The following is a 25,080-nucleotide window of genomic DNA, read 5'->3' as shown; positions in this document are numbered from 1 at the left end:
GTTTGCGTTGTTGTGTTTACCCTAAATTGTCTTTCCCAGATTTTATACAAGACTACTTGGTTTGTAAGATCTGTCAAGAGCTGCCAATATTATCCTATGCTGCTTTGGACAATGTTGCTTCAGTGGGTAACAATAATGGAACACAGAGTAACATAATTTTCGTTTTGAAGTGTAACAAATCTGGAGCATGGTTTACTAACTGGTTGCATCCAACATTTCAGAGTGAGGTATAATATCACAGTAAGCGAAGTCACTGACATATTTGTTGACTATCAAAAATGCATCAAAGCTTTATATAGTCACTATTTGATATAGAATGATGTGAACTGTGAACATGCCAAAATATGCTAGCAAAATAATGTGTTAATACATAAGATGGGCACTTGCTTAGTTGAACACAGGATGTTATTTTGGAAATTATGGTGGCAATTAACTGCTCTGTTAAAGAGAAGTGCTAAAAGTAGTGGTGGGTTCGTATTCTGTAACAGTTCACTTTGGAACCGGTTCGGTCTCGCTATTACATCTGGCTTACGTCACTCGGAGAAAGGGTGAAACGTCGCAGCGCGAGGGAGACCAATGAACGAGCGGCGTTCTGCCGCAAGGTCACGTTATTTTTGTTTGTAATTTGAGGACGAAATAGTAATTGAAGAATGTTGGTAGTTTGTTAAAAAATATATTGGTTTGTACACACTTGGACATTTAATTTTCAGTAATAACAGTGAGCTTCCGACGCGCACAGCTGGTGGTTTAATTTTATCTGCGCGCTTTTTTTTTTTTTTGTCGTTACGTGGTGCGCCATACGTTACGCAATCAAAGCTTTTTTCTGCGTGTAGGCTGCGGCTCTAATCGTATTTGGTTTAGCCGTGACTGAGTTTCTTAAGGCGAACGATTGCGATGAGAGTTCCGTACACACATCCCACAACTTCGAGAATATTGCCGCGGCCGAGGAAGCGTTTTGACTGCGGTTTTCAGCTGCTGCGCTGAGAGAAATCTCACCCCTTTTTCTTTTCCCTCAACCGTAATGACCCTAGCGACGGCGGGTGATTGACGGGTGCGACAACCCAATAGCGTCCACATTCCAGACGCACTGCGGAAAACAAGGCGTGGCTGAAAAAAAAAAAAAAAAAGCGCGCACAGCACTTACATCGCAGCGTCAACGCTGCTAAATCTTGTGGTCCGCGATATTCTAGCTCGTCGCACATCCATCGCACTCTGTTTTTGGGGAGCCTAAAATGCCTTCGGAAGTCTCCTTCGCTCATACCAAAAGCATCGCGCCGTTGCCTCTCGTCATGTCGTCGTCTTTGGCCAACGCTCGCCAGCAACACAATCAAAGAAGCCACTATTCGGCGTCTCTCTCGTCGCGCCGGCCAGCGCGAGGCAAAACAGTCGGCCACGGTGGCCCGAGCAACCCTCGATTAAAGCCCCTTGACAATTAAGGGACTTTACCCTCGATATCATGCCAGCGACCTCGCGCGACCCTCGAGCGAACTTCTCCGCGGTTCCTCTCATAGCAGACGACGGATTCCTTTCCAGATGATTGACAACCTGTGCAGGCACGTACGCAGGATTTTTTTTCCGGGGGGGGCCCGCCATCTCCATCATCATCATCATCATCGTCGTCGTCATCATCATCATCATCAGCCTGTTTTATGTCCACTGCAGGACGAAGGCCTCTCCCTGCGATTACCCCTGTCCTGCGCCAACCGATTCCAACTAGCGCCCGCGAATTTCCTAATTTCATCGCTCCACCTAGTGTTTTGTCATCCTCGATTGCGTTTCCCTTCTCTTGGTACCCATTCTGTAACCCTAATGGTCCAACGGTTATCTAACCGGCGCATTACATGACCTCCCCAGCTACATTTTTTCCTCTTGATGTCAATTAGAATATCGTCTATAGCCGTTCGATCTCTGATCCAAACCACTCTCTTTCACTCTTAACGTTATGCCTAGCAATCTTCGTTCGATCGCTCTTTGCGTGGTCCTTAACTTGCTCTCAAGTCTCTGCCCCATATGCACTGGCAAAATGCACTGGGAAATGCACTGGCAAATGCATTGGCACTGGACATATTGCACTGGCAAAATGCACTGATTGCACACCTCACCTTTAAATAATAATGGTAAGCTTCCAGTCAGGAGCTGGAAATGTCTGCCGTATGCGATCCAATATATTTTTATTCTTCTGTGAATTTCCTTCTCATGATCAGGTTTCCTCTGATTAATTGACCTAGGTAAACGTGCTCCTTCACAGTCTCTAGTGGCCGACTGGCCATCCTGATCTCTTGTTCCTTTGCCCGGCTATTTATCATTATCTTCATCTTCTGCATAATAATATTCAAACCCACTCTTACACTCTCTCTGTTAAGGTCTCCAATCGGTTGTTGTAACTCGTCTGCATTGTTGAATAGAACAATGTCATCGGCAAACCGAAGGTTGCTCAGATATTTGCCGTCGATCTTTACTCCTAAGCCTTCCCAGTTTAATAGCTTGAATTCTTCTAAGCACGCAGAAAATAGCTTTGGATAAATTGTGTCTCCCTGTCTGACCCATTTCTCTATATGTATCTCCTTGATTTTCTTGTGTAGAATTAAAGTAGCTCTAGAACCTCGTAGATATTCTAACGCGAAAGACGAGTCAGTAAGACGAGAAACTATTTACAGATTATATTTACAACAACGGTTGCAGCACTGACCGGTTAGATTCACAGCGCGAGCCCAGTTCGTTCTTCCTCCTCTTTTCTGGAGTGATGGCGCCTATACGCGCCTCATTCAAACAAACAGATACCTCACGCATGTAGCAATATTTTCCAAGCTTTTTACGTAAGCGTTCTGTACTCCTTGATTACATAGTGCCTCTACGATTGCTGGTATCTGTACTGAATCAAATGCCTTTTCGTAGTCTATATAAGCCACATAGAGAGGCTCATTGTACTCTGCACATTTCGCGATAACCTGGTTGATGACATGGATGTGATCCATTGTAAAGTATCTCTTCCAGAAGCCAGCCTGTTCCCTTGGTTGACAAAATCCAGTGTTAACTTTACTTTATTGGATATTATTTTGGTAAATATTTTATATAGTACTGCAGGGAGCAAGGTAATGGTCCCATAATTGTTCAATTCTTTAACGTCTCCTTTTTTGTGGATTAGTATAATGTCTGCATACTTCCAGTTTTCTGGGACCCTTGCAGTCGATAGACACTTCGTATATAAAGAGCCGCCAGTTTTCTAAACATTATGTCTCCTCCATCTTTGATTAAATCGACTGTTATTCCACCTTATCCTGCCGCTCTTCACCGTTTCATGTCTTGCAGGGCCCTTCTGACCTCATCGCTAGTTATAAGAGAGTTTCTGTATCCCGTTCATTACTGTTTCTAAGTGAACTATCGTGACTCCTCTGGGTACTGTATACAGGTCAGCTTAGAATTTTTCGGCTGCTTTTACTATATCTTCGAGATTGCTGATGATAATATCCTTCTTATCTTTTAGTGCATACATCATGGTTTGTCCTATTCCAGGTTTCTTTTTTTATTGATTTCTGGCTGCGTTCATTTTTTACGGCTTCTTCAGTCTTTCTCATGTTATAGTTTCGAATATCAGTTATTTTCGCCTTGTTGATCAGTTTTGACAGTTCCGCGAATTGCGTAACGCTGTGCGGCCGCCAGTCCCCCACAACCACGTAGAGCGCAGGACTCTGCGATTCTAGACGTACTGTGTTCACTGCGAAAGGTTCGAAAAACACCCACATAAGCACAGCAGAGAAGTGGCTACGTGAGGCGGTTGGACCGATAACTGTAGAAGCGTCATTCAAAACAAGTAATTGTTCTCCACTTCCGGCGGCCTTTTCTCTACTTCCTTTTTAAATAAAAAGATGTTGATTCATAAATATTCTCATAAACAAAGGTTAACTTTTTTATTATTCGCTTTTGCTTGAAGTTTGGTTGTTGCCTTGGCTCTCTCCCTTAGTAGATAGCTTAATTTCTCAACTCCTTGCGATTTTTGTTTCCAGTTGCCAATTTTGCACGAAAAGTGCTATATAGTTAGGCAAAAACAGACAAGGTAACGGGCGACAGTCATCTTGCTAGTGGGTTTAAGGGTTATTGCAGGGTTTCATGATGGACGCTCTTTCACATTATTCTATTTCCCACCTTATCTAAACCATATAGCGTATATGTGGTTCGAGGCATCTGCCAGCGTCGGGGCGAGCCTTAACTCAAGGAAACAATGAAGCTAAGGGATAAGTTAACCGCAATTGGCGTTTTCTCCGGCCGCAACTAGTTCCATGAGAGTACAGACCAGCTGAGTAACAGCCGCATCCCTCTCCTGGTCCCAGGATCAGCCTAAACAAAGAAGGTTGAACTAACAAAAGCAACAGCTATGCGCGTGATGGTTGAATAGATGGTGACAACTGAACGCATCTCGAGTTAATCGCGCGGGTGCGGAATCTACAAGAAAACTTTCCTTCACTTTACAAGAGATGCCGATAACTATCGCCATCTAAAAGGAGTGAAAAAGGCAGCATAATGCTGACCGATGATCAACTGCGAAGTCTCAACATTAATCTGGCGGCGCTTTAGGAATGTGTGAGGAGTGGTGGCGTGGGTGGGGAGGGGGCCGCCCCCCCCCCCCCCTGGGTACGTGCCTGAACCTGTGTGACAACAAAATCTGTAGTCACGCCCACCAGGGATAACGACAACAAAGCGCCAACCAATGGCGTTCGTGAGAGCGAACCGGTTCCAAAGCGAACCGTTAAAGATTACGGTCCCAGGCTGCTCTACAACTGCTATGCTTTTCTTTTATCTGACCATTAAAAGTAAATTCGGTTGGTCTTAGCTCTATGCTCTTTTTTCTTTATCTGTTTAATGTTTCTGCTGCATATTCGACAGTACTTAATTCTCTTATTCTGACGTTCCAATGGCTGTCAGATATTAAATTTAGGTTATCGCGTTTCAGAATCCAACATCGGTCTGCTGCTCCAACAAAACTGAAGAAAACACAACTTCCTCAGAAGTGGAACATTTGTGGGGCCTGCTACTCTTTCGAATACATTTTTGAGATTTGTATGCTAAAAAGATCCATGCTAAGAAAATCGGGCGCGAGTGCTTGACGTCAAAGCCAAGGATAGCCTTCTTGGCCTTGGAAAAGAAGGGGGAAGCAATGGTGCCCGCCCTGGTTGGCCTGCTGATGAACTTGCGACCGCGGGTTCTATTCTCGGCCCCTGTGGCCGCATTTTGTGGGGGCGAAACACGAAGGCGTCTGGGCGCCTAGTTGTGTGTTACGCTTAAGATCTCCAAGTCGGCGTTCCACTCGCATAGCACAAGAGTGTTAGGCTGCTAAGGGCGCTCAGCCGACGGCACATATGGTAGGCTGAGAGCGGCAGTATATTCCCGGAAGCGGCCGGCCAACACGAGCAGTTTGCCGCAGGCCTTCTGTATTCTACGTCAGCGGCAGCGTATTACGCTGCCGCTGACGTATAATACGCTATTCTTCCCAACTAATGACACAAAGGGGGAAATAATCCCGAGAAGTGGACAGCAGGGGTCATTCCACGCGCATCGCAGCTGTTATCGTCGTTTAATGGCGGAGTGCCCTATGGGAGATAAGAATTTGCGCGAGTACTAAGTGTAAACAAGGTGTCATTATTTAATATAATTTGGCGGTGCCTTCATGACATCAAAGGGGCAACGGCGACACCGAAGATTGGACCTGAACTGGTTCGTAGGTTGGGGACTCGCCGAGGCCTCCACGTGCCGACGGTGTACAAGACCGGCTGTCGGATGACAGCCGATTGAGGCCCCGGCCTCGGCTGCCGCATCCCACGGACCGCAAGGCCTGGTTCCAAATTTTACCCCCCCCCCCCCGGCGCCCTGGAGATCCTGCGCCGTCCAGTATATCAGGTGCCCTACTGCGCCCTTCGTACGCCGGTATTGTTTTTATTTTCGCTTGCGAAATGATTTCATAAGACCAAAGCACACAGGGAATGTAAATCCCTTCCGTATACGAAATAAATCACACCCCGGTTCTCTAGCCTCGTACATGTATGACACTCGGACATCTCGCGCGTTCTTTCTAAAGAATCGTCGATCTCTGGCTCTGCACGGATCCTTATCCCGGAATATTATTGGCAAAAAAAAGGTCGTGTGAAGGCCCTTTAATGTTTGCTGATGTACCTAAAACACGGTGTCCCGAAGCAGAAAATAAACTTTATTAAAAACAATCATCCGGCAGTTTTGGTAGTGGTGGCCTCGGGTGGCGCGAGAAAATGTGTGTGTGTGTGTGTGTGTGTGTGTGTGTGTGTGTGTGCGTGTGCGTGTGTGTGTGTGTGTGTGTGTGTGTGTGTGTGTGTGTGTGTGTGTGTGTGTGTGTGTGTGTGTGTGTGTGTGTGTGTGTGTGTGTGTGAGAGAGAGAGAGAGAGAGAGACCACACAATCTTGCCTGTCCAACCTGCATAGTTTTTTTTTCTATGTCTGTACCATTAATTCGTATTGGTTGTAATGTTTAATCACACCCTGCGCTCGCTACTTTCCTTTTAAGAACGTTATATCAACGAAGTAGGAAATCTAGGGTTTGATGGAATCTCGTCTGGTCGGGAAGAGGCATGATGGAAAAAGGAGACACCTCTCCTCACCAATCTTTCCTCAACAAGCATCGTACATCGCATTTGTCGTCGTGGCCATAGTCGCCGACTACGGGGCGAGCTTGGGCAACCCCCCTTCGCCCCTGGGCGGTGCCGAAGCCCACAAAACCCCCCTCCCCTTCAACTTCTCTAATTTTTCATTGCGAGGCTTCTGTCGCCCACGACCAGAAGTTTCTTTTGAGTCTTTTTAACTTTTCACTTTTTTTTCATTGATTAAAGGCTTGTTATGGTATTCTTAGTGTTCGGCCGTGCTCTACTATTCCACATTTTCTCATAATTTCTGTAAATGCTGATAACAGAGGGAAAAGCGCGATATGGAATTTGGAATTCCGGCGTGCTCTCCCAACAATATTGAAGAACCAAGATACTATAGCCAAAGTGCTAGCTTCAGGGACATCAGCAAAGCACAAGAAAGTGACTCAGCCGGTGCACAAGGCCTTGGACAAGGCAGTTTACACCTGGTTCGTGGAGACGCGGGCCAAGAAAATCGCCCTTAGCATTAGAGATGAATTTATTCCTTCAGTTCTAATGATATGGATAGCTTCTACCAAGAGAAATACGCTGCTAAATGTTCTTATTGCTTCCAACATTGCAAGTTTTTACAGCAAAGCTGTTAGTGCGATAAATGTAAGCCCTTGAAAAACATAACGGTGTCCTAGCTGAGAGGACTAGATAATTCACGGAGTTTACATAGTAGTGACGGCACAGCAGCAAAACTGAATAACCTTTTACTAGGCGAACCTATGTCCACAAAAGAAAGTTACACTCAAAGCACAACGACAGCGGCGAACACAGTCGGTGATCGTCAGTCTGATCAGCTGTGAAGCGCGTCGGCTTTTATACATGAGTCATCAAAGGTTCCAGAGCAATCACTAGTGCCCGTCTGTCCATAGAGAAATTCAACAAGAGGAGACACGCGGCGAAAACTGGCAACAGGAAGCATGTAACGCCTAGTGTTAATCCCATCCGTTAGTTAACGCGCACATCGAAAGAAAAAAAGAATGAAATGATAGTCAAAGGTAAAACGGACGCCGACCAAAAACATTTTTTGGTCGGCGTAGATCGCCGTAGTACCTTTGTAATGTTTTTTTTTTTCTTTTAATGTTTTTGGTCGGCGTCCGTTTTACCTATTGACTATGAGCAATCCCGACCAGACGAGTTTTCGTCGAACACTTGATTTCAATGTGAAATGAACTTACAGACCACGCTTTATTTATCTATTTTTTATTCTTGGCCGCTAAATCTAAAAAGTTTTGCGTATAAATGAACTTTTACTCTGCTACTTTCTTGCGTTACATAGCAACAAGCAAACGGCACGCCATGCCCGGGGGTGACTCTCCGCATGGCTGCCATTTGCAGACGTTCTTTCGACGCTAGCGCCAAGGTCCCCTTCAGTTTACGGCCCTAGCAGGCGGGCGATACTTTGGCAAAATGGTGGCGCACATGATTGTTTACGTTGTCATGGCAACAGGAGCAGCAGCCGCGCGGCGCCTCCTCACCCTAGCGCTCTTTGTTTTTCTTTTTGTTTTTGTTATGACGCTCCGCTCCCTCTCCACCCTTCCCAATGCACCGCGCACCTTCACTTTTGTTTCTTTTTGCCTGTCCGCGGCGCGTTTTTTTGTTTTTTTTTTGATCGCACGCGCGCCATCTTCAGGCATTGCAAGGGCATTTTAGGACGCACACAGTCTTGTCCATACTTTGAGTATGCCAGCATATGCCAGAACATATATAAGTTCCACTTCGAACACTACAGATCTCTGGCCTCGTTTTATTGACTTCCGTTTCCAAAAACAAATGTTTTCGCATAACTTGGTATGATACGTGCTCAGAAAATGAACAACAGTGATAAATACACAATCTTAGACAACCGGTACACCCTTTGGGGTGTATATCTGCCATACAACGATAATCGTCATCTGCCTTGCTTGCGTTTCCTTTCTTGAAAGCGCCGCGCCCGCTTCTTTCCTGTTGGGAATGCTATGTCATGCTGATAACGTGCATGATGTTCGTTACTGGGAAGTACCGGGCTCGCCACGTTAAAGAAAGGAAATGCGGACCAGACAGATGACGTTATCATTGTGTGGCAAAAGGGTGTCATTTTTTACACTCTTAAAACTGTTGCACCCTTTGGGGTGCAAATTTGTCCCACCAATAATCGTCATCTGCCTTGCTTGCGTTTCCTTTCCTGAAAACTTGGCGCTCGCTACTTTCCTGTCGAGAATGCTGCGTCACACTGATAACGCGCATGCCGTTCGTGACTGGGAAGTACCGGGCTCGCCGCGTTAGAGAAAGGAAACGTGGGCAAGACGGATGACGATTATCGTTGTGGGACAAGATAAGCCCCAAAGGGTGTAAATTTTTCGAAGAGTGTACACTCTAAAAAAGTTTGCACCCTTTGGGGTGTATATCTGCCACACAACGATAATCGTCATCTGCCTTGATGCGTTTCCTTCTTTCAAAACGCCGCGCCCGCTACTTTCCTGTCGGGAACGCTATGTCATGCTGATAACGCGCATGTGTGTTAACGTGCACCTAAATCTAAGTACACGGGTGTTTTCACATTTCGCCCCCATCGAAATGCGGCCGCCGTGGCCGGGATTCGATCCCGCGACCTCGTGCTCAGCAGCCCAACACCATTAGCCCCGACAACGAACTACAGGGGCGCTGCGAGCGCCGCTCTCGTGACGTCAGGGCAAGGACTTGCGCCTGTCGTCTGCTACAGTTCGAGCGTTGTCCGGGCGCTTTCTGCGGTGTTTTCGTTTGGTCACCCTCATTCTCTCTGCTTCTATACTTATGGTGGTCGTCACAAATATATTTTTACGTCTTCCTTTGCGAACATTGATTCAAAGAGCTAATTTCTTAGACAACAATTCAGCTCTCAAAGGCAACGCTACAGTGCCAGCCGAAGAAGCGCAAAAGAGCCAATTGCGGGTTTTTCATGCGCGGATGGACAATCGCAAAAACATAGCATACAGGAATCCAGTTATAATACCATACCTGCCGCGGTGCAACAACTATGTCACAAACGCTGGCTATATATGACTTCTACAACAGTTACGTTGATTATAATCCGCTAAAACAAGTTTGCTCACGACGTGTAGTTCATGATATAATATCGAATTTTTGCATTTCTTCACAGAAACGCTCGGCAGTAACACGGGGACTTAACTAATACTGGAGTTTAGATTCTACAAGCACCACTTGCTTCTTTAACTGCTTGTCACCATATTAGTCGGTTCTTCCCGTGTTTATATTAAGCGGCGGAAATTTGAAGTACAGTTAATGAAGGCTTACAGCTATTTACAAAATACAAATAGGAACGTACCAATATATATTTCCTTTTCCGTGATACACGTTGAACTCACTTGAGAAATTTACTGGTGCTTGTTGCTTGAGGAATATACATGACGAATCTGTTTGGCGAACTAACACAGGCTGCTCGGCCAAATTTTTTTAGTGAAGTATGCCTGTTAGACCGCATGGCTGCAGCCAGAAAGAAGTCGAAGCGTCAATCATTAGTAGTATGGGACGTATTGAAAATATTGAAATTCTCACCGGGTGGAGGGTCAGAAATCAAGTGAAAGTATATGAAAGGCTTGTGATCCTTTCTTTATGAATGTTTGCGATTGGATTGGAGCAAACTTTATTTAGCCTGCAGTTGGACAAAGTTCTCTTTTATGTACCGACGAAGCGAACAGTTATCCGTTTGTATAATTAATGAACGCTGGATCGAGACATGGTGAGACAGAAGGTGCTTGAATTTTTCTTTTCTAGGCAATCTAAGCTGCGCTGTAGTAGCTCTAGAATACTTTAGCCATTCCAGTTGGCGCTGCAAAAAAAAAAAAAAATGCTTTATGGTTTCAATTCGAAGTTGTAGTGAACTGATGGGGTTCGCGAAGATAGCGTGCCTCGCCATACCGACAGTCGATTGCTACCGTTACATGACCAGGGGTGTGCCATATTGTCGATAAAGGCTACTGAGGGCCACTAGCCACTGGGCCACTGAGCCGCAAAGTTTCTCGACTCATGCACTTTTGAAGAATAAACTGTGGTTGAGGCATGGCAGCTGAAAAAAGCCGACGTATCCTTCAATACGCACGGCTCGAGCCACCCATACCCCAAGCATACACGAAGGGAACGAGCGCGCGCGGCAGCCGAGCGAGCCGGAGCGAGCGGCGTCCTGGCCGTGACGTCACTCGCGAGAGGGCGCCACTCCTAATTCTCGCCGCTAATAGCCACTGAGCAACCACAACGGGTTAGGGTTACAACTTCAACGGCACGCCCCTGGTTTTTGCGAAGGCAATAAGCTTGCGCCGGCCGTGGTGACAGCTAGTTTGGCGTGTACTGTATCTTAGCGAGACAAGTTTGTGGCGCCTTTCTATGGCCCTAAAACATATACCTTCTTTTGGTACTCACGCTTGTCGAAGATGTGACGCGCGATTGTCAAGAGTGATAACACTGGAGTGTGTTGCTCGCGCCGGCAGAACGCGCTAAAGATAACGCCAAGGAGCTCAAAAACCAAGAACTCGGAAGTTCTGTCTTCTGAGCGGCTGCAAACAGGCTTTGCACCTGCGCATTTCTCTTGAGTGCGAGTAGAAGGCATTTTGCGAGCATCTAGCATGGTCTGGCTGAGAGCCTGTGTTGTGGCCACCTCTGTGTATGTAGCGTACTATTGCGTCGGCTGTGGCCAAGTTTTTTTTCTTTTCTTTTCTTTTTTTTTAACCCGCAGTCGCCCGTGCACATGTGCTCCTAAGTGAAGGAAATAATGCCCGGGAATGGGGGAATGCTTGGAAGTCGGATGTTTTCTTCAAAATTTATAGTACAGTTTGGAATGAGTCGGGTATCTTCGACAGCATGTATGTAAAAGCGAATTGTTTTTGTTTGTAATGTCGCCCATTCACCACTTTCGCACGTTTCCCTCTACATGCAGCATTCCTACAAAGTCTAATTACCTAAATGACACATGCTTTTAATTTACTTTTTTCAGCTGATGGGGTCCGGTGGAGCTTCGTATGGGAACTACTGCTGCTTACCTGGTGCCATAACGTTGGATGAACGCACAAGAAGCCCGGAACGAGCATTTATATAGATCGAAATAAACATTTCCTCTTTAAGAAGGCATTTTGCGTCTATATTATGAAACTGCTCGTGGCACAGATTCGATGGAGGCTTGTAAAGATCGTTCGCAATTATTTTAATTAAATAAACGATTCCGCAGTAAGACCACGCGCGATTGAGGAGCAGAAGCGAAAAAAAAAAAGCGTAGAATAGCGCAGCCGGCGTAGCGCGTGCGTTCAAAACGCGCGCGCACAAAACCGAAACCGGACGAAGTTAATCCCATCTGCTTGGTGCGCTACAGTCAATTCGGCCACTGGGCTCTATGGGAGTGCCCGCTGTTGTTGAATTTCTTTCTCTATGTGTGTCTTCCAGTAAGCGCCACACACCGATGATGTCCCACACACAATCGGATTACACAAGCTTTGGTGACAACGGACAGATTCATCGACAGCATTCCACTAAGTTCCAATTATGCGGGCACGTCTTGCGCTGAGCGATAGCATTAAGTTGTTAATGGGTGAAATGCAGTCCCGGAGAAAAGTATAAGTACACGTTCCTCTCTTAAAAATCATCGTCCTGATGCAACAAACAGATACGAAAGTGAAAACAATACTACGCATAATAAAGAAGGAACAACAACGAAGAAACTAAGTTCCTAAGCTCGTCAGCGGGCGTAAAAAGCCTTACGACTCACCACGTGGACGACTTCAGGTCGTACGCGGCGCCGCTGTCATTGCGAAATGCCGTCTGGCGCGACCTCATGGTCGCCACGTATTTCCACGTTTCCACGATCCATGTATTTCCGTATGTTGTCGTCGGTAGGAGTCCCAACAAATCCATTCCTATTTGCTGAAACGGACGGCAAGGCATTGGCATTGTCGGTGTCTTGCGCTGCTGGCAGTCACGGCATGTATTTACTTAACGGGCGACGTCGGCTCTCAGGCGCAGCCAATAGTACTTGTATTCTTGCTAGCGTACTGGAAAACCTGAGATGCCCGGCTGTCTGAACGTTGTGCAAGGCGTGCAGGACACCAAGAGAAGGTAATTTTGACGAGGACGTATCTGTGCATAGGCGGAAAGCTTTCATTTTTGCGCGGGGGTGGGGGGGGGGGGGGGGGCGACCATGCTGTCTTCCGAACCCCCTGTATATATATTCCTTGCACTTGAAGAAACTTCGTGTGACCTCGAAGAATCGTTCCCTGAAGTGACGGCCTTAAATGAGTACTTACAAGACCTCGTAGAAGGGGACAGTCGAATTTCACAGCCCGAGTCTTCTCGCACCACCAAAAATCTGGCGTCTCTCGGTGATGTAATCTTCCTTCGTGTATTTGTCGTATATTTCGCTATCACTAATTTTTTCAGGCTGGTAAAGAAACCCCACAAGATATCCAAAATATCACGTGACTGCGCTCTCACCTGCATCACAAAGCAGCGCCCCAAAATAAGCTGATTGAAAGCAACTGATCTGCCTGTCGCAAACCTGAAGAGACAGCTCGTCACCTTGATAGTGGTACGGAAGGAGCACCAACAGCAGGTTTCGCGACTTCGCAGCTATTCCTTTAGTTCTCTCATTTCTACGTCACAGTTATTATCCGTCTCTCAAGGTCGACTGATCACATTGATAACAAAAGCCCCTTGATCACGCAGCCGAACCGCCGCTTCTACCACGCACGAAACGCGAACAGCAATGGAATAAGCATAGAATGTTTCAAAATCCCGGCTCCGCTCACACCGCATCGGAAGAGTGCGCGCGCAGTTTTATGGCTATATTTCGCGCCAGAAGCTTGCCTCGGACCAAACCCAAATTGAAATGATGGTTTTCTTTGTCATGAGAGTGTATGTGTTTTCTTTTTCATGAGATAGTGAGCAGGTATACCTGCTGCAAAAGCAAGCTCGTGGCAAAAAATAAAAGTGAATAAACAGACCGGGAGGCGACTCACCTGTACAGAAAAAAACAAAACCGATGCGTTCAAGAAAGTAAATGTACCACTTTTAAATGAGCCGAATTGGCAATCAGGACGTCTTCGGGATCGGCCCACGTATGGGGAGTGCTTAACGCCTGCTTCAAGGGTCACTGAAGGTTAATATTAAGTCAACGTGGACTGTTGAAATACTATCCCAGAAACCTCGAAATGCTTGTTTCATGCGAAGAAGAGACTTATTTTAAGAAAAAATGCGTTCTGAAGCGTTCGCGTACCTCCAGCGCAGTTCAAATCGCCCGCCCTACGATCGAGGAGTGGGGACGTCATGGTCTCATAGTGACGTTGCGCCGTCGATGAGTAAAACGGCGCCCGATGACGGCGCTACGGCTTTTCTGCGCAAAACGCAACCGCCGGCCAGAAACAGAGTCAAGACAGAGCCGACAGCAGCGCGAAAGCGGAACTACGGTGGCTAGCAGAAGGGAAAGCGCGCGACGATAAGCTGGTTCTTTATTTTATGACGCCAACTTTGACGCTCGTTGCAATGAACGACCCTGACAACGACACATTGGCTCGCGATGCTGGGCTCGATTTCAGCGATTTAAGCACTGATGAACGTGACCTGCTGCTGAGGGCTCGCGCTGCCGGCGTCGTTGCGTACTACTACGACGGCAACTGTATCTCATGGCTGTTTACATATTCGTGCATTTGTAGCTATTCCTTCGTGAAAACCAAATGCCGCAGTCACCGCCCCGGAATCGACCTGCACCTCTTGCGCTTCGGAGAATGCAGGCAAGACCGACGGAACAGCGCTACGGGAAAGCATTGCCTTGAAAGGCACTCCACAGGACTTCAGTAAGTCGGCGTTGAACTAGTAATCCTCTGGACGAAAGTGCAGCGAGCGCACTATGTGATTTTTCGGCTTTTTGCCAACGCGCTGTGGCAGAGGTACGGCACTTAACCACTTCGAACGGAGATGTTCACTCGTTGGCACACAGTGATAAGTGACGTTGGATTCGCCGCTGCAACTGCCCTTGGCCAAGTTCCGTGGACCGCTCGCGCATCCCACGGCACCACATGGACGTGGCATTCTCGCTGCTTGTTCCAAATGCAAGTTTCGCGAGCCAGCACAACCAGCGCCGCACGCCGCGATAACGAAACAACTGAAACTCCAAAGAGCGCGGCGCAGAGTCGAGCGAAAACGAAACCTTTCGACCACCCATACTACTGAAGGGTAACGTCAAAATGTTATTTTTTCTTAGAATCGAACAGAAGTAGACAAGTAGCATTTTCTTCCGTCTTATAACCTAATGAAATGTTCTTTTTAATACGAGTAGTTGAGTACCAGTGACATAAATTATGATTAGGAGTGCCTTCGTCATCGGGCTAGTACCGGAATGTCGCTGGGGGGTCTCAGATCGTGTCATGCATTAGCCTCAATTTCTCGGTTACTAAAGCTCTGTTCGCGATTATATTGACGCCTTAGACGTTCTAGAGCATTGCTTTATCACTTTAACTTAAATTCATAGTAAGCTTTAGTGTCCCTTTCACCTCCGCCGCGGGTCCGCCCGCCATTGCACTATCTTCGGAATCGGTCCACGTATGGGGAGTGCTTAACGCCTGCTTCACCTCCGCCACGGGTCGGCCCGGCATTTCACTATCTTCGGGATCGGCCCACGTGTGGGGAGTGCTTACCGCCTGTTTCACCTCCGCCGTGGGTCGGGCCGGTATTGCACTATCTTCGGGATCGGCCCACGTGTGAAAAATTGTTAGTCTACTCGCAGACGTGATCCGCCAGATCCTAGCTATAGACTGCTTCGCTGTAAAAATAGGGGACATCTTAGAAAGCGTTTCACTGCTGAAGATATCAGTAAGCACTGCTACATAACGTGGACGTTTATCAATTTTCTTGCGACAATGTGTTTTACGTGCGCTGAAAGGGCTTCACGTGAAGAGAAAAAAAATCTATTCTGGGTCAAGGCTAAGCACTAAAGACGAGCACCAAAGTCAAGGCAAAGCACTAAAAAGCGATGATTTTGAACAAAGGCAATATGAGATTTTCGGGTCATGCGTCCGGGACACTTGGCGTTGAATAACCTTTAGAAAAAGAAAATTGGACGAAAAATAATTTTAATGAAAAGAAAAAGAACAGTGTAACGAGAACTATAGACAGAGGAAGTTCAATAAACCCGCCGCGGTGTATTGGCGGCTATGGTGCAACGCTGCTAAGCGCGAGGTCGCGGGATCAAAACCCGGCCGCGGCGACCACATTTCTATGGGGGCGAAATGCATAAACACCCGTGTCCTGTGCATTGGAGGCACGTTAAGGATTCCCTAGTGGTCAAAATTGATCCGGAGTCCCCCATTACCGTGTGCCTCATAATCAAATCGTGATTTTGGCACGTAAAACCCCAGCATTCATTCAGGAAGCTCAATAAAATGCAAGGATTATATTGGTGTATATGTAAGCGCCTACATGCTACTATGTGTAGGGATGGGGCAGAAAGGACAATGGAGAAGGAGGGCAGGAAAGGGAAAAAACAATATGTTATCATGGTGTGAACAGATGAGGCAAATGTGATCGGATTGATCACATTTGTAAATAGGCTGTAAATAGGTAAATAGGCTAGAACTGGTCAGCTAAACCAATGCCTTAAATGCGCCAATCGTCTCAAGCTGCTATGTATAGTTGGTGTTGGCACGAGAGAAAGAGGCAAATAAGAAAAAAAAAGAGGGAAATAATAAAAACAAATAAGAAAGGCAAAAAGAACCCGCACAAAGGAACTCGAGGCGGCCCGCAACCATTCTACGCATGCATGGTCCTATTTCGCTGCGCGTGTTCGACAAAGGTTTTGCGCTCACCGCTGCACTGTTCTTGCTCAAATTTTGCAGAACGATCGCGTTTTGGCGTCGACTTCGTTTAACATAACACTTGTCACAGTTAACTGCCTGGTTTTTAAGAAAAAAGTGCAAATTTGTCTGCGCTTATGGGGATGCGAGATGCCGCTCGACGCCGCAAGCATAAACTTGTGTCTCAGCCTGTCGTCAGCTGCAGAAAACAGTGTCTCAGGGAGGGCAGTCGCCTATTCCAGGAGCGGGCAACACGCGGCAGCCCTCTCTGAAACGCTGACGGCAGGCAGCGACACAAGTTTAAGCTTGCGCCGTTGCGGCAGCGCTCGCATTCCCATAAGCGCAGGCAAATTTGCACTTTTTTTTCTTAAAAGCCAGGCAGTGAACTGTGCCAAGCAAGAACAGTGCAGCGATGAGCGCAAAGCCTTTTTTCGAACACGCGCAGCGAAACATAAAAGACCCTGTATATATACCCCGTGTCCTGCCAAAAGGAGCCTCCTGCATTATAATGGTGGCGGAAGCAAAATATCTACCTATTAACATCTTAAGCGCACAAGAAATATTAAGCATTCATTGACCCATTACTCAAATTGGGGAACATTTTTTTTCGGGGGCATAGCTATAAGCTGCGCTAACTCAAGCTTTGGACAGACCGTCCGAGGAACCTCCGTCCCCATTCTTGCACAGGTGCAGCAGCTCATGCCCTTGAATTTTCCACCTTGGATATTCTCTTCCATACGATAACACATCCCTGGTACCAGCACGAAGAAAACATGCCTCAAGCTGGAATTCTACAAATCGCCCTGGACCATATCACCAAGGAAACTCGAGAGTTCAAACTATATCTAATTCACGAGAAATACAAATTATCGTTAAACTGATATGATGTGTGAAAGATACTCGTAGTTCGTAGTCGGTTGATAGTTGGTTTGGCATTATGAAACAACGTTCCAGTGCACAAATGAACACGGACAGGAAGAGAAGGACAACACTATTCCCGTCCATGTTCAACTGTGCGCTGGAACGATGTTTCATAATGCCAATCACAACCAACAAATAGCCCTGCAGCTGTCCATACCTAGCGACATAGTCGGTTTACAGCCTATCGTCGCCGTTCCTGCCCAAATAGTGCTCGCACATAACTACTGTGGAGCATTTTTTTAACGAAGGAAAAGCGAAGCGCAATTAATATATGTTTTGACAGACAAACGTTAGCTTGGTGGGGCGAAATCGGCAACCGGATCACGGTAGAGGGCATGCTCGCGAAATGCGCGTTGGTTTAGGAAGAGGAAGAGCAAAAACAGGCGCGCGCCACTTCCAAGCCTCTGGAACATGGAGCCGCGTCCGAGAGCCCTGTATCAGGAGTCCGGCGAGCGGAGCAGTTCTTCCGAGGCCAAGTACAGAGTGGTGCGCACGCGATCCCCTTCGCACATCATCCAGACGACGCACAGCCGGGTGCCGTACGTGGTCGTGTGCACGGTCGGCGTGATCATGGTGCTAGTTGGTGTGGCCGTGTCGACGTACAAGCTGCAGAATGGCAGCACCATCCTGGAGCTCTTCAACCGCTCCATATCGCTATTCACGTACAACTCTACAGCCGGCCAAGACAGTGGCGAAACGGGTGCTCAGCTGGCCAGGCATTTGCTCAAGCACGAGGTCAAGCTTGGCGACTCGGAGCCGACGTGCAAAACAGATGCTTGCATCTGGATCGAGCGCTACCTGCGTGGAAAGCTCAACACCAGTGTGAGTCCCTGCGTGGACTTCTATGCATATGTCTGCTCCTCCAAGTGGTTCGCCAAAGGCTTAGACATCAGGGACAGATCGTACGCGGAGCGTAGCACAGGTATGTTGATGCTGGACGTGGAAAAATTTTTTCGCAGTTATCTGAAGCAGAATGAAGAACGCTATCATAAGTATCCAGGAGTATTTCTGCACCAAGCTATTTCTCTTCTGCCAAAGTGCCAGTCCGAAGAGAAGGAAGACAAAGACTTCACTTCACTAAGAAGCCTTCTTGAAGAGTATAACTTGGGAAACTGGCCTTACAGAAAAGCGCCGCGAGGCGTCAGTATCGTGACCATTTCCGCATTCGTCGACAGGGACCTGGGTGTGTTCTCGTTTGCGCGAGTGTACCTTAAGAAACCATTCGAGGATGACAGAGGCTATACTGTTCATTTGGACAAACCTAGCTCTACACTTGAGAGACATCAGCTGGCCTTCTTGTCCGAATCTGTGGAAAACTACACAGACAAAGTGGCGCTGGCACTTACACTCTTCGAGAAGAGGCAAGATGTAAGTGAACAAGCTGATGCAATTGTAGCACTAGAGAAGAGACTTGCTACTGCAATGCCACTCTCAAAATTTACAGAATTTCAGGACAGAATCAAGCGTATTGGGCACCTAGACCGCAGGGGAAAGTGGGATTGGAAAGAGTACTTGAATATCATTTTTCAAGACATCGAGGTATTTGACAATGAGAAGCCCGTGTGCATCATGCACCAGGACTACCTCCTCAAAATGGCGTCAGTTGTCAATGAAACTGAGACTGTAACTTTGCTTAATTACATCGGCTACCGCCTAGTGGTACACGTTTCTCCTCTGTTGGCCAAACCTGCTGATCGTCTGCTTCGAATGAGCCATGACAACTACCAAGAATTCGTGCCCGACCGACTCCAAGCTTGCATGCACCTTTTGGAAAGAGTTTACAAACAAGGCATGCGCTTCTTTGCTAGAATGACCTTCAGCAAAGATAACTCCACTCTTTTGCTCAAGCACTACGACTACAGCATGTCCAACGTTGAAGTTCAACTCAAGAGCACTATGGCAGACAGACTTCTCTCAACGTCATCCTGGCTAGATCGTTCAGCAATAGGAATAGGTGTCGACAAGCTGGAGAACATGCGACTGGCTTTTCTGGGAAGCACGGAGGACATAAACACCGTCGCAAACTACTACAACTTCAACGCTCAACCACTGGACCCAACGCATCTCTTGGAAAGTTTCAGAGAAGTTCAGGCAGGCACCATGAACATCTACTGGGAGACTAAGCCTCCGAAGGACGACTTGGACGCGAGATACGACCACTCAGCATTGACGCCTGGCTACGAGTACTTCTTTGGGCGAAACGTGTTGTTCGTTCCACATGGAAATATCGCTTTTGCTAATGACATTAGCAAAAACATGGACCCCGTGCTGTATCCCCTTCTACTTCCCAACGTTCTTCGGGGCATGTTTTCAGCGGTAGATCGTCGAGGCGCCACTGTAGACCACAACTTGGCCGTAGCGACTTGGTGGAACACAGATGAACTGAGCAAGTTCTCCCAGATGGAGCTCTGTTTCCAGGACCAATATTACATCGAAATACGGGAACTTGTTGGCGACAGTTTCGACGCGCGGATCAAGCTGGATGAAAATATTGCAGACAACGCAATACTTGCACCGTTGCACGACCTTTACCTGAAGACTCTGACCTCGCAGGGTATCACGATTGACAAACAGAAGCTTGCCTTAGACATTGGTGACGTAGACATGCACAAACTGTTTTTCATCTCGTATGCACTTGGTCTATGCGACAACCCAAGTAAGGAGTCGTCCATACGCAAAGTGAAATACGAAAGGATTCCTGGGAGGCTTCGCATCAACATACCATTGATGAACTTCGCAAAGTTCGCAACAGCGTTTAACTGTCCTGCGAATTCACCTATGAACCCTGCCAGAAAGTGTGCAGTGTGGTAGTTCTGTGCACAAGACCTCAATGCAGACAAACCTGCTCACATGCGATGCAGAGCGCAGAAAAACGTCTCACTTGTTTGCATCATTTCTCCTCATGTACAATTGCATAAGCAGGTATTGAAAGCATCCCCCCCCCCCCGCCTCCAAGAGCAGGATTTCTGAAATAAAGTTCTGGAAATACAGTACAGCCAGTTTTTTTTCTTTATTGCTGTTGACTTTTCTAAAGGACACGTTTTCTGAGCACGTTGATGCGGGGACTACTAAACAAAATCTTTTTACAGCGAAGCTGTTTATGCGGTCCCTGTGCCGTCGTTGTGGGAGTTCGCTAAAACTATCATCATCAGCAATGGCTCGAGCGACGTCGTCGTCTTCCATAGCTGGCTCGTTGGCGCCCCTCGGCGCTACTGTGCGAATGCGCTCGTGCCACTGCTCCTACGTTCGTCGTCGTCGTCATCTCCCACAGCTGGCTCCGTTGCCGCTCGCCATTCCATCGTAGAATTTCACTTTTCTGTCTTCGTAATGAGGAGGCCGCACGGGCTGTATGAGCCATTGCTTAAGGGGGTGATAGCCATTCACTGCCTTACGTGACGGACAGATGAATCGCAAACGGCAATGCCGGGTGGATGCTGCAAGCCATGCTACCGAGCAAACTCGAGACATCGAACGCAAGCGACAACGGCGGACTGCGGGTATACCGTCACAGACGTCGTTCTCTCCGTCGCAGCCGCATGTGTGTGTAACCTGATTAAGAAACGCAAAGACGTCAATCGTCAAACCAATCCAACCAATCGCCAACACGATTGCAGCGCCCAGATCTCCAGTGGTGGGCCTTGCGCCCAATATACGGAGCTTTGAATTAGTGGTTCCGCACATTCCATCCCAGCTACAAATATGGGAAGACCACGAGTAGTATGTACTCCTAACGAAGAAGCTGCCTACCGCAAAAGCGAAAATGAGGTGAAAGAATGGTGATACAAAAGATTTACAATACAGATTGCTTACGAAGTTTGACTTGCACGATGTAACACTCGGTGTAACTAACGCGTACAGCTTCGCTGTTCCACCATGTTCACGGAATGGAAGGGGTGGTGACTTTCGTTTCGCTTTAATAATCTTACTGGCGACTATATCGCGCATATTAATCTCCATCGCTTCTGTGGAGCTTGGTCAGCAAAAATTTTGTCTCGCATCCTGTTTTTTCTTTTAATAATCTGAGACAGCCGTCGCAGAAACATCGCGGTTACTTATACTGGGGCTGTATTCGATGTATATATAACTTTATCTGTCGCATCAGCATGATAAGAAGGCGCGGTGGCATGCTAATCAATTGCGAACGCCGACAATGCATTGTAAAAAAATGGGGCACAACTCATCTACGGTAACTATTATGCGCATAGCCGAAACGCGTAACGTATGAGCCGTGTACTGCAACCGGGCTCCTCTCACGCGCTTCTCTCTGGACGCGTTGCGCCATATAGCAGCGCCCCCGCAAAGTCAGAGCGTTGCCTCCGAGACGCCTGCCGCTCCGGTGCGTGCGAAAAGAGAATCCCCCCTTCCCTGCGGATATTCTTCCCCAAGGGCATTCGTGGCGCAGCACGCTAAAGCGTGGGGTACTTGATGAAGCCGTCTGACGCGGGTTCGTTCACCGGAGAAATCCTAAAGGATTTTAGAGCGCAGCTCTTGGGCGCCCGTTCCTGAGTTGAGCGTCGGCATGCATCATCATCATCATCATAAAAACTTAATTGTAAGACTGATGAGTTCGGGGCACGCAGGTTCCCGGGCCCCCGCACGGCCCCACTGCACTCAAGCGTTTATGTTGCTTCGGTCCATAACGCTGGCAGCCCGATCACTAGCCATGGTCTGCACGACCGGGTCTCCAGAGCGCAGCAGGGTCTCCCAGTCCTCCCAGGTCTTCAGGTGCTCTAGGTCCAGCGGGGGAGGATCCGCCGGGCAATGAGAAAGGAGGTGGAGAGCAGAAGCGCGAGGTTCGGGACAGAGATTACAGGCTGATGTGAGGAAAAGTGGGTGATAGTGAGAAAGAGTGAGAGGAGATGGGGGAGTGTGTGTTTGTAATCGGCGCCAAAGGGTTTTGTGCGGTGCGGGGTACAGCTGACGCGCCGCCTTGGAGGCATTCGTCAGCTCGTTGAAAGTGTGCGCGCACTCCTTCGTGAATCCCGGATCGGAGGCCGCAAAAGCCCGGGTTAAAGAACCTCGGGGTAAGAGGTTGGCAGCCTCGTTTCCAGGATTCCCGCAGTGCGCGGGCACCCCAACCAGCTCCACATGACGGGGCGGGGATGCAACGGGCGAGTCCAATATGCAAAAAGCAGGGACGTGGACTCGACCTCGTGCGAAATTTAGGGTTGCAGTTTTGGAGTCTGATAAAACATACCGTGCTTCTGTGTTGATGATAGCTAGGGCAATGGTGGCTTCCTCTGCAGCTTCGGGAGAGGTGTCTGGGAGGAGTGTTTGCGTTCCGATCGGAGAGAGAGTGTGATCCACCACGGCAGCGACCGATTCATCACCCTAATAGGCTGCGTCTACCCATACGGCGTCCGGTTCCGAGCCGTAATAACGGTGGAGTGCTGCAGCTCGAGCTCTGCGGCGCTGATCGTGGTGGTCGGGGTGCATGTTACGGGGAAGTGGCTTAATGAGCAGTTCGCGGTGTAAGGCTTTTGATATAGGGCTTACTGTCAGTTGCCTACAAGCTATTTACTAAGGTAATCGCAAATAGAATCAGGAACACCTTAGACTTCTGTCAAGCAAAGGACCAGGCGGGATTCCTTAAAGGCTACTCAACAGTAGACCATATTCACACTATCAATCAGGTGATAGAGAAATGTGCGGAATATAACCAACCCTTATATATAGCTTTCATTGATTGCGAGAAAGCGTTTGATTCTGTCGAAACCTCAGCAGTCATGAAGGCATTACGGAATCAGGGTGTAGACGAGCCGTATGTAAAAATACTGAAAGATATCTATAGCGGCTCCGCAGCCACCGTAGTCCTACATAAAGAAAGCAACAAACTTCCAATAAAGAAAGGCGTCAGGCAGGGAGATACGATCTTTCCAATGCTATTCACAGCGTGTTTACAGGAGGTATTTAGAGACCTGGATTGGTAAAGAATTGGCGATAAGAGTTAATGGAGAATACCTTAGCAACTTGCGATTCGCTGATGATATTGCCTTGCTTAGTAACTCAGGGGACCAACTGCAATGCATGCTCACTGACCTGGAGAGGCAAAGCCGAAGGGTGGGTTTAAAAATTAATCTGCAGAAAACTAAAGTAATGTTTAACAGCCTCGGAAGAGAACAGCAGTTTACGATAGGTAGAGGGCACTGGAAGTGGTAAGGGAATACATCTACTTAGGACAGGTAGTGACTGCGGATCCAGATCATGAGACTGAAATAATCAGAAGAATAAGGATGGGCTGGGGTGCGTTTGGCAGGCATTCTCAGATCATGAACAGCAGGTTGCCATTATCCCTCAAGAGAAAAGTATATAACAGCTGTATCTTACCAGTACTCACGTACGGGGCAGAAACCTGGAGGCTTACGAAAAGCGTTCTACTTAAATTGAGGACGACGCAACGAGCTATGGAATGAAGAATGATAGGTGTAACGTTAAGGGATAAGAAAAGAGCAGATTGGATGAGGGAACAAACGCGAGTTAATGACATCTTAGTTGAAATCAAGAAAAAGAAATTGGCATGGGCAGGACATGTAATGAGGAGGGAAGATAACCGATGGTCATTAAGGGTTACGGATTGAATTCTAAGAGAAGGGAAGCGTAGCAGGGGGTGGCAGAAAGTTAGGTGGGTGGATGAGATTAAAAAGTTTGCAGGGACGACATGGCCACAATTAGTACATGACCGGGGTAGTTGGAGAAGTATGGGAGAGGCCTTTGCCCTGCAGTGGGCATATATAACCAGGCTGCTGCCGCTGCTGCTGCTGCTGCTGATGATGATGATGATGGTGGGGCGTAATGTCGGATCGTTGGCTGGTATCCAGATTTCAAGGTAGTGCAGTATGTACCGGCCAGTGTTGGTTTCTGTGAGACGAAGGTATTGTGCTTGGCGGTGCGCATCTACGAGTTCCCCGATTGTGTTGTGGAGGCCTAATTGTAAGAGCAGGTCGGTAGGTGCATTTGTGGGAAGGTGGAGGGCGACTTTGTATGCCCGGCGAATGAGAGCGTCCATGGCATCAGTTTCACGGCGAGAGAGCTTGAGATAGGGGGTGGAGTAGAGTACACGGCTGAGTACAAAGGCGTGAACAAGGCGGCCTAGATCACACTCCCTCATGCCTCTGTGGTGGCCCGAGACCCGGCGGATGAGGTGCGAGATAGCCCCTACTACCTGCTTGAGTCTCCGGAGTGTAGTCGTGTGCTTCCCATCATGCACTCTGGATATGCATACCAAGTATCCTGAGGGTTTCGACCTCTGGTATCGGTCTACCGTCCAGCTCGATAACGATAGGGGAGCAGGGCGAGTTGCGGTTCTTAGGACGAATGCACAGCAGCTCGGTTTTCTATGGGGAACAAGAAAGTCCTACGCTAACTGCATAGTTTTGGGTCAGATTGGTGGCAGCTGGTGTCCTGTACTGTATTTGGTGTCAGATTGGTGGCGGCTGGAGGCAGGTGTCCTGTATGGCACCATCACTGCCATGGGTAGTCCATATAGCCTAATGTCGTCAGCGTAGAGAGTGCCAACAAATCAGTCTCATGCAGGCAGAGAACAGGCCACAAAAGTGCCAAACCCACGACCGATGACCGCCTAGTAACGGGTACCAAGCGAGTGCCGTGTGCTCCCAGCTGTTTACGGCGGAGCGAACCGAAGCTGTCAAAACGGGCCGGAAAGTATAAAAGAAGTGTCCCTTCGATTATAAGTGCCATGTT

The 25,080-nt window shown here is 47.8% G+C and overlaps 1 protein-coding gene across 1 annotated transcript; it reads left to right on the top strand.

The window, feature by feature from the left end:
• The first annotated feature begins 17,745 nt into the window (after positions 1-17,745).
• On the top strand, positions 17,746-20,372 carry LOC135898004 (neprilysin-1-like). Its single transcript, XM_065426714.1, has one exon. The coding sequence runs from the start codon at positions 17,791-17,793 to the stop codon at positions 20,188-20,190; it is 2,400 nt and encodes a 799-aa protein (XP_065282786.1). The 5' UTR covers positions 17,746-17,790; the 3' UTR covers positions 20,191-20,372.
• The last annotated feature ends 4,708 nt before the right edge of the window (positions 20,373-25,080 follow it).

The sequence above is a fragment of the Dermacentor albipictus genome, chromosome 1, assembly GCF_038994185.2.
Source record: "Dermacentor albipictus isolate Rhodes 1998 colony chromosome 1, USDA_Dalb.pri_finalv2, whole genome shotgun sequence".
NCBI lineage: Eukaryota > Metazoa > Arthropoda > Arachnida > Ixodida > Ixodidae > Dermacentor > Dermacentor albipictus.
This window is presented reverse-complemented; position numbering and strand designations above follow the sequence as displayed.